The sequence below is a fragment of the Hirundo rustica genome (genome assembly GCF_015227805.2).
Source record: "Hirundo rustica isolate bHirRus1 chromosome W unlocalized genomic scaffold, bHirRus1.pri.v3 SUPER_W_unloc_1, whole genome shotgun sequence".
Lineage (NCBI taxonomy): Eukaryota > Metazoa > Chordata > Aves > Passeriformes > Hirundinidae > Hirundo > Hirundo rustica.
Window position 1 is genome coordinate 106,572 of NW_026690191.1, and position 14,708 is coordinate 121,279.

General features: G+C 37.7%; 1 protein-coding gene across 4 annotated transcripts in view; it reads right to left on the reverse strand.

Moving 5' to 3' along the window:
- Window positions 1–14,708, reverse strand: part of LOC120747602 (nipped-B-like protein) — a 196,730-nt gene that overhangs the window by 43,576 nt on the left and 138,446 nt on the right. For all 4 annotated transcript variants that reach the window (XM_040053619.1, XM_040053616.2, XM_058424290.1 and 1 more), the window contains 9 exons: window positions 13,933–14,130; window positions 13,714–13,785; window positions 13,538–13,627; window positions 11,521–11,624; window positions 9,928–10,014; window positions 8,550–8,781; window positions 8,111–8,262; window positions 7,681–7,761; window positions 6,524–6,624 (listed from right to left, as the gene is read on the reverse strand). In XM_040053619.1, the coding sequence (XP_039909553.1) occupies window positions 6,524–6,624; window positions 7,681–7,761; window positions 8,111–8,262; window positions 8,550–8,781; window positions 9,928–10,014; window positions 11,521–11,624; window positions 13,538–13,627; window positions 13,714–13,785; window positions 13,933–14,130 (1,117 nt within the window). The remainder of the gene's footprint in view (window positions 1–6,523; window positions 6,625–7,680; window positions 7,762–8,110; window positions 8,263–8,549; window positions 8,782–9,927; window positions 10,015–11,520; window positions 11,625–13,537; window positions 13,628–13,713; window positions 13,786–13,932; window positions 14,131–14,708) is intronic.

Consider the following 14,708-nt stretch of genomic DNA (forward strand, 5'->3'; position numbering starts at 1 on the left):
ACTATATCACCCTTCCCCAAACCCGCCAAGGCAAGCGCTACGTGCTCATAATAGTAGAGGCCACCACAGGACGGCTGGAGACCTACCCTGTGCCTCACGCTACGGCCCGTAACACCATTCTAGGCCTTAAAAAACAAGTTCTTTAGAGGCATAGTACCCCTGAGAGGATTGAGTCAGACAATAGAACTCATTTCAAGAACAGCCTCATCAACAACTAGGCTAAAGAACATAGCATTGAGTGGGTGTACCATATCCCCTATCATGTACCAGCTTCAAAGAAAGTAGAAAGATACAATAGACTGCTAAAAACCACCCTGAAAGCACTGAGTGGGGGATCATTCAAAAACTGGAAGCAGCATCTAGCAAAAGCCACCTGGTTAGTTAACACCCGAGGTTCCACCAACAGAGCAGGCCCTGCCCAATCTAAGTCCCTACATACAGTAGATGGAGAGAAAGTCCCAGTAGTACATGTAAGGGGTTTGTTAGAGAAGACAGTTTGGATCAATTCTGCTTCAAGTACAGAAGATCCCATCCATGGGATTGTCTTTGCTCAGGGACCAAGCTGCACATGGTGAGTAATGCAGAAAGATGGAACCACACGATGTGTACCGCAGAGAAATCTGATTAAGTGAGAACCGTGTGTAATTATCGCTGTGTGCTGAATAGTACTGCCACTGTATGTAGCTGTATATTGCATATTGTTTTTATATAGATGTATGTGTGTGGAGAGCTGGAGTATATATTAGTTTTAGTAAATTGACGATATGGGGATAAGGGGTGGAATGTCCTAGGGTAACTTAATGATGCTTGTATCCCCAATCATCTGTTCTGTTTGTGCTGTATATTGAGTCCTGTGCCTTTAAGACTGGTTCTAAGAGCAAAGAGAAGCATGGAGTTTGTTTTGAGAAAACTACTAACAGTTTAAAGTTAGAAAGTGTATGTTTATTATGACTGGGCAGCACATGGGATAGCTCCCTAATATGCTGCAAAATTCACAGGTAATTACAAAGTCTTATTTACAAAAGTGTTGAATACCCAAAATACAAATGCATATTCATACCCTGTCACCTCCCATTCCTCGCTTTGTATGCTAATTGGCAAAAAGGCTATTAAGCATGCATAGTTTGTTTCTTAAAATGAGTCGGGGGTCTATTCTGGGGAGGGGTCACCAAAAATGGGTAAGTAAGATGAGTCTTCCTCATCCTGACCTTTCTACCTTTTCAATGCATTTGTGATAAATGAATCCTTGGTAGAACTTATAGTTTCCTGTGTTGAATGGGTTCTCTAAGCAGGAAGTCTGCAGCTATCTTATGTCCTACTTACCGCATTTTGGTTTTTTGTTACAAGCATGGCTACATAAACATAAAGCTGACAAGCAATCCGGGATAGCTTATCTAAGATCCAGCTTCTGTTAACTGCAAGCAAATCTTATCTACTTACTTCAGCTAATTCAGCAACTATTAACTTTCCTAAAATCCCTAATTCTTCAAATTTAATATCTCATTCCCCACTTCTTTGAAATTAGTAAATTCCTTTACTCAGTATACAGTCTTCCTCATCTATCCAAGCCGTGCAGCTAGTGTCTCTCAAGACCAAGCCATACGCCTTTGACAGTGATGTTAAAGCTGCTACTCGCCATGGCATCCTCCAATTCCAAACAAGTATTACAACAGATAACACTAAACTTATGCTGACCAAAATAAGCAACACAACTATAGGGTGGATTAAGGCATTCAGTATACTGGTTGCTGTCATTGACCACCCAAAAAGCACATTTTACCAATGATGAGACAAATAGTCCTCAAGCCTGTGAAAAGTGCATATTATATGGCTCTACGCAAGATATTTACTATATGGATTATGTTGTATTAATTGTTAATGTTGTAATAATAGTTTGATAGTATGGTAAATGTAGTTTTGTAGTTAAAATGTAGTTTTTATGTACCAACCACAGGAAAACGTAAATCTTACAAAGAAAAAAAGAATTTACTACTTCCTTATCAGAAGAGACCAACTCCTCCTGCCTCGCTCAGCCCTATGGACGCCATAGAGATTAAAAGAAAAAAAGTGATACTAACCAGAGACAATTCTTTGTTTGAATGGAATTTATGCATCATGTATGAAATGTATGAATATTCAACAGGTTATTGCTTTTAAGAGATAATCCTTTGTTAACAGAGGTCCTTCTTCAGAGCTTTTTTGCTCGGGGAGGCACCCAGACATCTGTAACTTTGTTTTTTATTGTCTCGTGTGATAAACGCTAATCACTTGTTTTAAATTTTTAAAAGTTTAATAGTAAATAAGATGGTTATAAAAATAGAATTAGAGTAAAAATTGAACAGTTTTAGAGATAGGACAATATGAGACAATAAAAACAAAGTTACAGACGTCTGGGTGCCTCTCCCGAGCTACAAGCTCTGGAGAAGGACCTTTGCTAACAAAGGACTATCTCTTAAAAGCAATAGCCTGTTGAATATTTATATATTTTATACATGATGCATAAACTTGATTTAAACAAAGAACTGTCTCTGGTTAGTATCACTTTTTCCTTTAATCTCTGTGGCATTCTCAAGGCTGAGAGAGGCAGGAGGAGTTGGTTTCTTCTGATAAGGAAGTAGGAAATTCTTTTTCTCTGAAAGATTTACGTCTTCCTGTGGTTGGCATACAAAAACTACACTTTAACTACAAAACTTCATTTACTATACTATTAAAATATTAATACAACACCAACAATTAACACAACACAACACATATAGTAAATATCTTGCGTAGAGCCATATAATATGCACTTTTCACATCTCGTATTGTCCTAACTCTAATTGTTCAATTTTTTACTCTATTTTTATAACCATCTTATTTACTATTAAACTTTTAAAATTTTAAAAACAAGTGATTGGCGTTTTTCACAAAGCCTAAAAACCCTTTTGATGGTTTGTGTCACTTAAAAGACAGTTAAAGCAAACTGAGTAGATTCTAAATGAGACTCATTCAAAGGAGTATTAGATTAATTTAATGAAACGAGTGCTCTGAGCATGTCTTTGAGAGGAATGACAAGATTTGTCTTTACAAACAAGCCCTGGGTCTGCTGGTAGATAAAACTAGCACTGAGAGATAAGAGAAACAATGGGAAGGATTCTATTGATTGATGAATGGAAAAGAAGATACTTGCCTTTACAAACAAACCATATGGTTTGTTTGTAAATGAAATTGAATATTGAAAGATGAAAATTGAATATTGAAAGATGAAAACAACAATGGGGAAAACCCCATAAATCCCACAAGAATTAAAAATTAGAGGGGTTATACATTAAAAGGGGAATCTTAGGCATTTCGGGAAGTCTGTACCTCTCAGGTATCTCAGCCAATGGGGAAAGAGAGAGGGAAATGCGGCCGGGAAATTAGGATAAAAAGGAGGCTGTGTCCTCCGAAAAACTGAGAGACCCCAGGGGAAATGCCCCATGGCCTCTCCCTTTATTCGAATAAAGTAAAATGACTCCTCTGTGTCCTTTTTGGACATAAACCTCTGGTGTTCGTGGATTAATTTTCCTAACATCTTCAAAGAAATTCAGCCAGAATTTTCCTATTAAGCTTTAGCATTGACATTATATAAAATCCATATAAACAGAACCAAAGAATTGTCCAAGAAAAAAAACTTTTGAATTCATAATAACATTACAGTCATTTACATACTTAGTGAGACAGATAAGATATTGCAATTATTTTGTGTTTGGTTTAGGATTCTTTCTTTTGTTTCTTTCTCGAAAAGAATTTCACCCCATATGTGTTGCTAGGAGACAATAACGACCGTGTGCTTAAGAGAGACAAAGGAAGTGGCCACAGATCAGGGGAGGGGTCCAACTGGCTACTCTCTCTTTTTACCTGGGGTTTTCTCTGGGAAGGGCAGAGATACCACGAGAATTGGGCTGTGGGAAAGGGGTTGGGTGCAGCTTCTATCTCTAGTGCTGGCGGTATTGGGGGGGAGAGTCTGTGGTCGTTGTGAGGAGAATTCGTCACCACTGCAGGGTTCCGTCTCCTGCTGCCTTTCTTCTACCGTGAGTGGAGCTCTGCTCCTAAGAGTGGCCATTGCACTGGGACCTCACTTACACCCTACTTCACCAAACAAAGGATCCCTCACCATCTGCTCGGGTACCTCAGGGGAAAACCTGGGATCACCGAGCCCGTTTCTCCTCACAGGGAGCCTGCTGTGTTCTGGAGCCGGGCTGTTGCTGCCCAGCCCCCTGCCGTTTCTTTGGCACTGCTCCGGGTTTTTTGCTACATTGTAGCCCAGCACCCCCTGCCTGCCGAGACGTCCCGCGTTCCCAGCTACAGCTGCGAAGTTTCGGATACATCTCATCTACCACCCCGGGATTTTGCTTGTTCCTGCCGTTCCAAGTTGCTACTTCTGAGAATCTTGCTGGGGCACCGGGATTGACTGCCCCGAGGGGTTTGTAAAGCAAGCCCTTTTTCCATCCTATATCGGTCAAGCCGCCATTAACCGCGTGGTCTCCAAGCTCGTGCTGGAGCGCCCCCTGCAGACGCGGGGGAATCATCGCAGCTGCCCCCTGCCCACCGGGAGTCTGCCAACGCCCCTGCCGGCTGTGACCATAACTACACCAAAGGGAAAAGTGCTTAAAGAGCGGGAAGAGACTGTTTATTGGGTTTTCTGCTCTTGTTTGTTGTTGTGTGCTGGTTTAGCACGGATAACAAGAATTAATTAGTTACTTGCTTTAAAGGTGATAGTTCGATTGACCAATTAGGAAGATGACACGCCTCTGGGAACACACAGGCTTAAATCAGGAGGATCTGCATTCAAACAGGTAATAGGGCTGGTCCCGGTCCGCCGTGTGGCCCCCCCGGGCCCTCCACCCTCCACCTCCCCTGATAGGGGAAGGCCGGCCCGGGCCTGGTCGTGCCTCTGCCAACCCCCCCCCCCCCCCCATCCCCCCATCCGGCGTCCGGGGGAGGCTGCAGCTTAACAATTAACATCTAGTGAACTTTTAAAGCCTACCCTTCTGCCGGCTGGGGCTGGGTAAGATGTCGTGTGTGTCGTCGTCCCCCCCGCCCGGGGGCCCTAAAGAGCAGCTCCAAGCTAGGCCACCCCAGATAGGACCGAGGGGTGTGGGGGGGATAGCATCCACCAGCCAGGCCACTCCAAGATCTCTTGGCCTGAAGTTTTTTCCTCCCCATCCCTGCGGCTTTTGAAAATCCTGGAGGCTGCTGCTTGGCAGAGATCACGTGACCATCTGCAGGGCCAGGCAAGAATGTTAGCTCTCTCCTGATACAGATTGAGACTTTTTAAAACTCTAATCCTCCTTTTGAGTAAAAAGAAAGGGACAGAGTAAAACGTAGATAAGACACGGCATGAAGTCAGATAGAGAGAGAAGAAAAGACTAACTGGAGGAAGGATGGAGGAGTTGCCTTGCCTGGCTGAACTCTTCTGGTGAGACTGTGGATAATGGACTATTTCCTGTAACATGAATGCTATTTGGGGGGAGCCGGCCTCAAAGGAAGGAAAGTGATATGAAGCCCTTTGCTCCTAAAGAAAAAGGAGATCTCTAGTTCTAGATATGATGATGATTTTAGAGACAGAAGAAGAGAATCTTTGTTTTATACTTGAGAAGGCATCCTTAAACGGTACCCTAAATAATCAGACATGACCCATAAGCAGCTCAGGACACTGCAAATGGGAGGGACTTCACAAAGGCGGCTGCTTTTGTGAGAGTTAAGACCCACAAGAGAACTGTTCTAGGTTGTCAGTGGGGGAAAATTCCATGGTAAACTAAGAAAGACTCCTCTCCTAAAAAACCGATGAAAGAGTATTTTTAGGATGGTGAAACTAACTGAAAATCACAGATTTTCTCTCTTTATGTTGTTTGTGGGAAAGCGAACGCCTGTGGGGGGAAGAAGAGTGTTCTAAAGTTTCATTTTTTAAAATTTTCTTCTTTTTGTGTGTGTTAATAAATTTGTTTGTTTATCTTTAAGTTTGGGCTGGCTTTGCTTCTCCTGATCCTATCTCACAGGGGGAAAAGAGAGTAAAAACTAAGATCACTACACTAAATTTAGCAAACAGAAACAGATGAACCTGAAACCACTATATGTTGTTACCATTGTTGTTGTTTGTTTGCCTTGTTATACATATATATACTAAAGAACTGTTATTCCTTTTCCCATATCTTTGGCTGAAAGCCCCTTAATTTCAAAGTTATAATAATTTGGAGGGAAAGGGGTCATATTCTCCATTTCAAGGGAGGTTCCCACCTTCCTTGGCAGACACCCGTCTTTCAAACTAAGACATTTTGGAAGCAGACATAAGTATGATAGCATAAGAATATGATTATTACAAAATACATTTGTCAAACAATTCTGCTCTCACTGTAGACGTTTTGAAATATCATCCTCTAACAAAATATAGCTCATGAAGTAACAGATTTTTAAAGAACAAATTAATATTGAAGCCTAAAATCCTACATCTAAAAAACTAAATGTGTCTGTCTACAAATTATCAATGTATGTCAGAATTCACCTGAAATTTCTCAAACTCCTCTTGCTGGTTGGTAGTCTTGCGAGGGAAGTGAAAATTTCTTCTAGTATTAACTGTCTATGCTTTTCATACCTGGAGAACACCTATTTAACAGTAACAGAATTGTTAAAAAAACTATTTATTGTTACATAAAATATCACTTTTTAAATAGATTTTTAAAATTATATATAGAAATATACTCTTCACATGACATTTAAATAAATTATATTTAATGCATACCTTGTTTTAAATGCATTGCTTTGTTTTTTCAAAGCAAGCATTTCTTTATAAAATACATTAAACCTTTTTCAAATATAGCTTTTTTAAAATCTTCAAATGTGTAATAGCTCTTAAAAATACCATGTGTTTTAAATTTTTCTGCCAATAGTACAATACATTGAAAGTCAAACAATGTAAGGCTAAGCTATCAGACTCCAGCATAGAGCAAAAGTCTATGGTAATATATATTAAACGTGAACACATATAGTTTTAGAGCACATTTGAGAAAACTAAGCTTTGATGTTTGCCTGACATGAAATATTAATTTAATTTATGGGGTCAGGATTGTAGTTGGCCTCTCCTTTTGTTCAAGCAGAATTACCTTTATAAATACTGGAGTACATAATCCTTACAAAGATGAAAAACTTTCACTTGAACAAACACATCTGTGTTGCACTGCAGTTTTCCTGAAAAAAATATTTTATCTGCCCCATGAATTTTTCACACAGCCACCTCTTCAGAGGAAAATGACTTGTTCTATTATATAGTTATATAGAACTATCCTACTAGTTCTATGGCTTATACCATTGCATAAACTCTAATCTTAAAAGAGATAAGAAAAAACACATTGTTAAGATTTCTTAAGACAAGAAAGAACAGGTAAGAGGAAGGGATTTGTGTTTACACTTTAAACAGCATAACCAAAATTAGGTAAATTCCTTGTCTTAAGTAGGCTATTTCTTCCTACAGAGTACTTTGCAAATGAGATGAGCTCAAGTAGCTTTAATATTGTTCCTAGATTATGATACCAAGCTGTAAAAACATGCAAGAATAAAATTAGTTCTAAGCTCCAATTCTCTACCAGCAAAAATACAGCCTATGTAAATGCCCTAATAACTCTCGGAAGAAAATTAAACTACTGCAAACTAAAAATTACTTACTGCAGTCACTAATTTGATGGCACATAGCTGTAGTTCACTGACATTTTCTACAAAGAAAGGTGTTATTCCCATAGATGATATCTATCAACAGAAAGAAGTTATTGTAAGTATATTTGACTATTAAACTGATATTTATGCATTTTCACAAGTAGATTATTCATTCATCAGGTAAGGTATTCAACAACATGTATTCATATGGTTTACAAATAAAGTTATTAAAGGATATTTTAATACAATCAGATTCAACTTTTCTTAAGTGTACAACAAAAGCCATTTAAGATGTGAACATTACTACAGAACAAACTAGTCACTGCTGTTAATAATTCAGAAGTTCATACTGGTTTCATATTTCATGTCATTGAGACAATTACACTTTACAGTCTCTCTGGAAAAAAAAATCTCAGACAAAAATTTTTCTGATAAAACTTACTTGAAGAATAGTTGTATCAGTGAGAAGCTGTATCTCTAGCAACTCTGACAAACTGCTGACAATATCACAAACTTTGTTATATAACATCACTATAACTCTTTGCTTGTGGGTGGAACACTTAGCACGTTTTGCTTTTGAACTTAAAACACCACCTAGGAAATAAAACATATCTTTAATTTTTTCAGTATTTCACATCAGATATTAGAAAGTTCATCATCTTCCTCAAAAAATGTCTCCAAAACAAGTCCATGACTACAGCTTTGTAAATTAAATTTCTTACCAAAGTGAAACTATTTAGTAAAATCAGCTGGAAAGCAAGTATTCCATATTTTCATAATTGCTTTGAATTCTGGATCCAAGATTCTTAAAACTGTTCTTGAATACCTGCACCTCAAGATATGCATATGACAACAAAATGCAAAAAATTTAGCATACTAACCACCATGAGGATCCACTCTATACACAGGGTCATACTGAGGATAGAGAGTGTTCTGCAAATGAAATTTTGTGTATTGAATAACTCTTTCTATTATGTCTTCAATATATACAGCTTTAGGCATATTTGGTGATGTCATAATATTGATAGCAGTAAGACAAGCATCAGCAGATTTTGTCACTCTCTCCATAATAAGATCTCTCCATAATCTCTCCTCATCTTCAGTGTCATTGTTCTGTAACAGGTGATAAAAAACAAGATAGTGTGAACAAGAAGTTATTTTCTTTTCCTTACCAAGTAAAATATAACATTATTTTAATATAGTTACATACACACACATACAAAATGCAGTATTACCTTTATGATACAAAAATAGTTTGGTTTAGAAATCAACAAATGTTTGTTTTACTAGCAAAAGGTTTGTAACCCTAAGTTATAGGTCTTCAATATCTCACTGTGTTCTGGTAAAACACAAAGAAGCTTTCTGTATATCATTGGGAAGCACTATGAAGGAAGACTGTCACATTCTCTGCTTAAGAATGATGTACCTTAATCAAAATCTAAACTCATTCATCTAGTGTTTTCTTCAGTGGCCTATACATACAAGTTGCTGCTTTGATCAGTCTAATTTTTGCTACTAGAGAGAATTCTTACAGAAAAAGACTGTTAAGTCACACAAAACTCATACAACTTTCTCCAGAGACCAACTCATCTATATCAATGGGTTTAAAATGTCTTAAATATGACCATATAAGGACTCAGTCATCCTTGGGGGTCAGGGGTCCCTTCCAACTAGGCATATTCTGTGATTTAGATTTAGCACAGGGTATGGAATTTCTGTATTTCTGTGTTTGCACAAATTATAAAACATACATGAGGTTAATTATGACCACACAGCACTACTGAAATATTGTAATAATGTTATTAATAGCAAAACCAGGTGAAATTTTTAATAACTTCTCTGGTACAGAGAAAAATAATCTTTCTTGCCTGTATAAAAGCACAAGCTGTTATATTTCTTCCACTGTGGAAGGAATGTTTTATGGACACATAGAAAAGTAGAAAAAACATGTCCAATAGTGCAAGTTACACCAGTTACCATGACTATTTCAGGATGAAACTATAATATTTACAATTAGGTCCAAACATTACTTAATTGCTCTGAATACATGTTTACTTTAGTAAAACATACTGAAATGATATAAACAATAAAATTTTACTTCAAATCTTAAAATTTGGCAATCTTTTAAGCACATACATATGAAATCAGGAATTCCTTTCACAGACACATGCAGTATTTGAAACTATCACTATATGTGACTCAAGTGAAGAAAACCCTATTCTACACAATGGTGTGAAAAGATGTAATTTGAAAACTCACATGGTTAAGTAATGTGGAAAGCTTGGATCCATCTTGAATATTCTTCTCCAAAATATTCAAGACTTTTACTGTTTTATCTGTTGAGAGCTAAAACAAGAAACAAAACACATCAAACAACTGTAGGAACATAAAGGCTTCCAAATTGCAGAAAAAAAGTCCAATCTAAGTATTGGATCTTGATTTGTCAGGTTTCTGACACAGCATGATTTAGAATGCTGATAATAAAATTAAACTAGTGAAAATTTGTTCTAAGACTGCAAACTTCATTTTCAACCAGAAAAATACGTAAATATGTATTTAAAATTGCATAACTGTAATTAATGTATAGTTATATGCTTTTGCATTTGCTTCTAGAAACAGAAACTTACCAAATCTGAGTCTCAATCCCAAATTCTAGCTGACTATATAGATCTTTATTAAGACAAAATCCAAGTTCTATGGACAAGCAGAAATAAAATTCCCTGATACTTGAGTTCTAATAAAAATGAAATGTATTCTCAATAACTGTGTTAATTTAAAAAAACTTAGCATGTTGAACAAAGTAACTCAAATTCACTTGCTGATGTTCTACAGAATTGTGATTAAATAATCTGTAGAATATGCTAAACTCAAGGAGAATCAGTTTCATTCATCCAGATACTATTGGTGCTCACCTTTAGAAGCAACAAAATTCTGATTTTATGCATACATGTAAGTATGTACGTGAAAAAAACAGGTAACAGAGGTTAAGTGTGAGAACTATCAGGAAACAGAAACACTCAAGCTAATACCATGCTACAAAGGAAGGTAAAGAGAACAAAGAAAGAGCCATGAAGAACATCTAAATCTCAGACTAAAGAAAGCCCTTCAGTGACTTGTGTAAGTGGCTTCACAGACACTTCATAAACATAATAAATGGTCATGAGGAGGTAGAGTAAGAATTTAATACAAGACTGCCCAAAGCCAACAGTTCTAGGAAGATAAGGAAAGCAAGAATACTGTATCTAAAGGTGTGACACCAACAGTTTGTGCCAACAGAAAGTTCCCTTGAACAGAAGTTGGGAAGAGTATGGCAAAGAAATCACAATATGCAGTCTACAAAAAATTAATCTTATTATCAGCTTGAGCATTAAATCTTTTAAGTTTGAAAGGACTCTTAGGAGAGAGGAAGGTAGTGGGCAACTCAGTGTGATACTGGATGGACATCAGATATTTACATTGCACTAAAGGCATATATCAGCAAGGGTGGATTTTTTGACTTTGCCAGCAGGTTCTGTTTTACTGTGGTTGCTCAACAGTAGCTGTAAGGAGCAAATTATGTGCTTTTGTGAAAGTAGATTAATTATTAGATTTTATTGCTCAAGCATGTGTTACCTATTGGCATATAATGCTCTGAGTCAGCCCTAACAGAGGACCATTTAACAATAATGTCTTGGCTTCAGACAGTAACAGTTAAGATGTGGTAACTTTTTAAGCACTTCAGCAGAAGCACAACTGTTCACAGTATTTGTCACAGATACACCTGAAGAGGGTGGAATATTAGAGGGGGCACAAGTTTTTGTATGCTTAACAAAATTAAATGTTAAAAAAGAGTTAAATACTATGAAGATGTACCTTGTCCATTATGCCCATTGCCTTGATTTTTGCAGATTCACTACCCAACTCACTAAGCTGATGCTTTCCCAGTAGCAGTTCTTGTGGAATCTCATCATCATCACCTTAAAATAAATTAATTAAAAATTAACAATCACATTTCTAATAAGACTTCAAGGAAAACAGTATTTTACAGTCAATATGAAAAAGCCAACTGAAGAAAAAGAACTCATTTTCCAAATAGCTAGCATATCATAGTTCCATCTGATGATGACAACTTTTGGTGGTGTTAAAACGACTACTTGTTAAATATGACTGAAAGTCTTAGATTAAAAATAGTTTTAATCCAAGTTTGTAGACACCATAGCTGTAGTGATTTGCTTATTATGTTGCTCCCTTTGTTCTAGTTCTAAAAAATTAACGAATGATCTGTTATCCATTTCAAAATAAAGTCACGTTGTTCAACCTGAACTACTTCATCAGACACATGCTAAACTGGCTTAGTTTCTACTGAAATGGATAAGGAGCATATAGTGATTCAGTGCCCCATCCATAAGAGAACAAGCACTCTGCTGATGAATTGAATAATCAATTTCTGTTGGGCCAAAGGCCATAACAGATGCAAAATTATGTGCTTCAGAAATTACTGGTGTATTTGGTGTGTATGTCTAGGTTTTGGTAGTGGAGGGACTACAGGGGTGGCTTCTGTGAGAAGCTGCTGGAAGCTTCCTCCATGACTAACAGTCAATCCCAGCCGGCTCCAGGATGGACTTGCCACTGGCCAAGGCTGGGTCAATCAGAGAGGGCAGTGATGCCTTGGGGATAACGTAGTTAAGAACAAAAAAGTTATTGCACAGATGTAATTGGGGCCAGAGGAGACTGGGATGAGAATATGTGAGAGGAACAACTCTGCAGACACCAAGGTCAGTGCAGAAGGAGGGACAGGAAGTGCTCTGGGTGCTAGAGCTGAGATTCCCCTGCAGCCTGTGGTGAAAGACCATGGTGAGGCAGCTGTGCCCTTGCAGCCCAGGGAAGGCCACAGGGATGCAGAGATCCACCTGCAGCCTGTGTAGGAGCCCATGCTGGAGCAGGGGGATGCCTGAGAGGAGGCTGTGACCCATGAGATGCCTGTGTTAGAGCAGGGTCCTGGCAGGGACCTGCAGACCTGTGGGGAGAGGAGCCCACACTGGAGCAGGTTTCCTGGTAGGACTTGTGACTGTGAGGGACCCACACTAGAGCAGGCTGCGCCTGAAACCAACCTCATGTAAGAGTGATCCATATTGCAGCAGTTTGTGGAGAACTGTAGCCCTTGGGAGGGACCCCATGCTGGAGCAGGGGAAGGACTCCAACTCCTCTCCCTGAGAAGTGGCAGGAACAATGGGCGATGAACTGACCATAAACCCCATTCCTCTTTTCCTGTGCCACTGGGAGGGAGGAGGCAGAGCTGAGAAAGTTGGGGAAAGGTGTTTTTAAGGTCTTATTTTATTTCTCATTATTCTGCTCTGATTTTATTAGCAATAAATTCAATTAATATCTCTAATTTAAGCCTGTTTTGCCCGTGATGGTATTTGATGAGTGATCTCTCTGGGTCCTTATCTCAACCCATGAACCCTTTGTTAAATTTTCTCTCCCCTGTCCAGCTGCAGAGGGGAGTGAGAGAGAGGCTTTGGTGGGTGCTTGGCATCCAGCCATCATAGGTTAGCATTCTTTACAAAGATGCGTTTGATAGAAGATACCCTAATGATGTCCCAAAGAGGTATCCTTTCCACTCCAAGGGACTATTATTTGTCTCATTGTGATTTTTTGTCTTTTGGATTCTGCAGGGAGGGAGGAAGGAGAATATTCTTCCTGTAGTAGCAAATGTAATTGGAAAGGTAAAGGCTTCCACTAAAGGTAGAAGCCATATAAATGCAGTATAGTGCAGTGTGTTTCACAGGCTATTAAATCACAAAGAAGGAAGTTTGAAAATACAGAGATGCAAATTCCTTTCTTGTGTTTTTAATTGGGGGAAGCATTTTGAAAATTTTTGCTATATTACCAAAAGCTGTAAAATCCATGTCTTCTAAATTTTCCAAAATATTCTCTATTGAAGCAGCAAATCTTTTGAAAGTAGAAGAATCCATCATTTCTGGTGAAAAAAAAAAAAGTATATATAAATATTTTATATACAAACCAGAAAATACAGACTATAGAAAATAAATATTTAAAAATTACCTTCAGGTGTTAGTTTAGGTTCATAAGCTTTTCTCTTCTTTTGTTTTTCTTTTTTCTTCATTTTTCTAGCTACTAATTAAGAGAATAAAGGATTGTTTACACTTTTTTTGCTTATATTCAATAGTGCATGTAAAGATGTTTATTTAAAATGTTTAACATATCCTTTAAAAATGCACTAGTATTATGGAAGAAATGATTTTTAAAAAAAAAATCAGTTACCCTCACTGAGGCTAGGAAGAGGAGAATAATCATCCATCTCAGAATCATTGGGACTGCGATTACGATAACGGCCACTACCAGAAGTCCTCCTTCCCTCATGACAATAACCACTTCTCCTATGGTCACCAGAACTTCTTCTATCATGTTCTTCATACTCCCAAGCTTCATCTCTATCCTTTTTATGTCTTTTACGAGAAGCTAGAAATAAAATGCATTTTCATTATAAGGACAAAAATTCTACTTTTAATAGCTCAAAATTATACATTTGCAAGTTAAACACTATCATATAGATGTTCTGTAAAACAAGCAAACACTCTAAAACTATCATATAAAAATCTGTTATGGCATTATTCTAACAATTTCTTTTGAACTACATGAAAAAAGTACCTAAAAATGAGAAAGATGAGCAAACATTTAAAAATAAAATTTTACGGGGCATTTGTCATTTTATACAAAGTCAGGAAAGTAGAACAAATCAAAACAAGTTGCATTCTCTTATAATAGAACACTAAGGTTGTCTAAATTCTGATTATCATTGGGTGTCCATGTTCCAATTCAGTGATCGCTTTGCCCATCTAACACAGTGAGTTCCAATGAGACTTGGTAACCTAGTTACTTAAAGATATTCTGTTTTGCCAAGACAACTAAAATTTTGTCTTGATATATATTGCAGGAGATTCAGTGTAAAGGAGAAAGCTGGAGTCACAATCCTGGGCCAGGCAGCAAGTATATACCACAGAAGGTTATTAAAATCAGTTTTCAGTCAGGACCAAAAA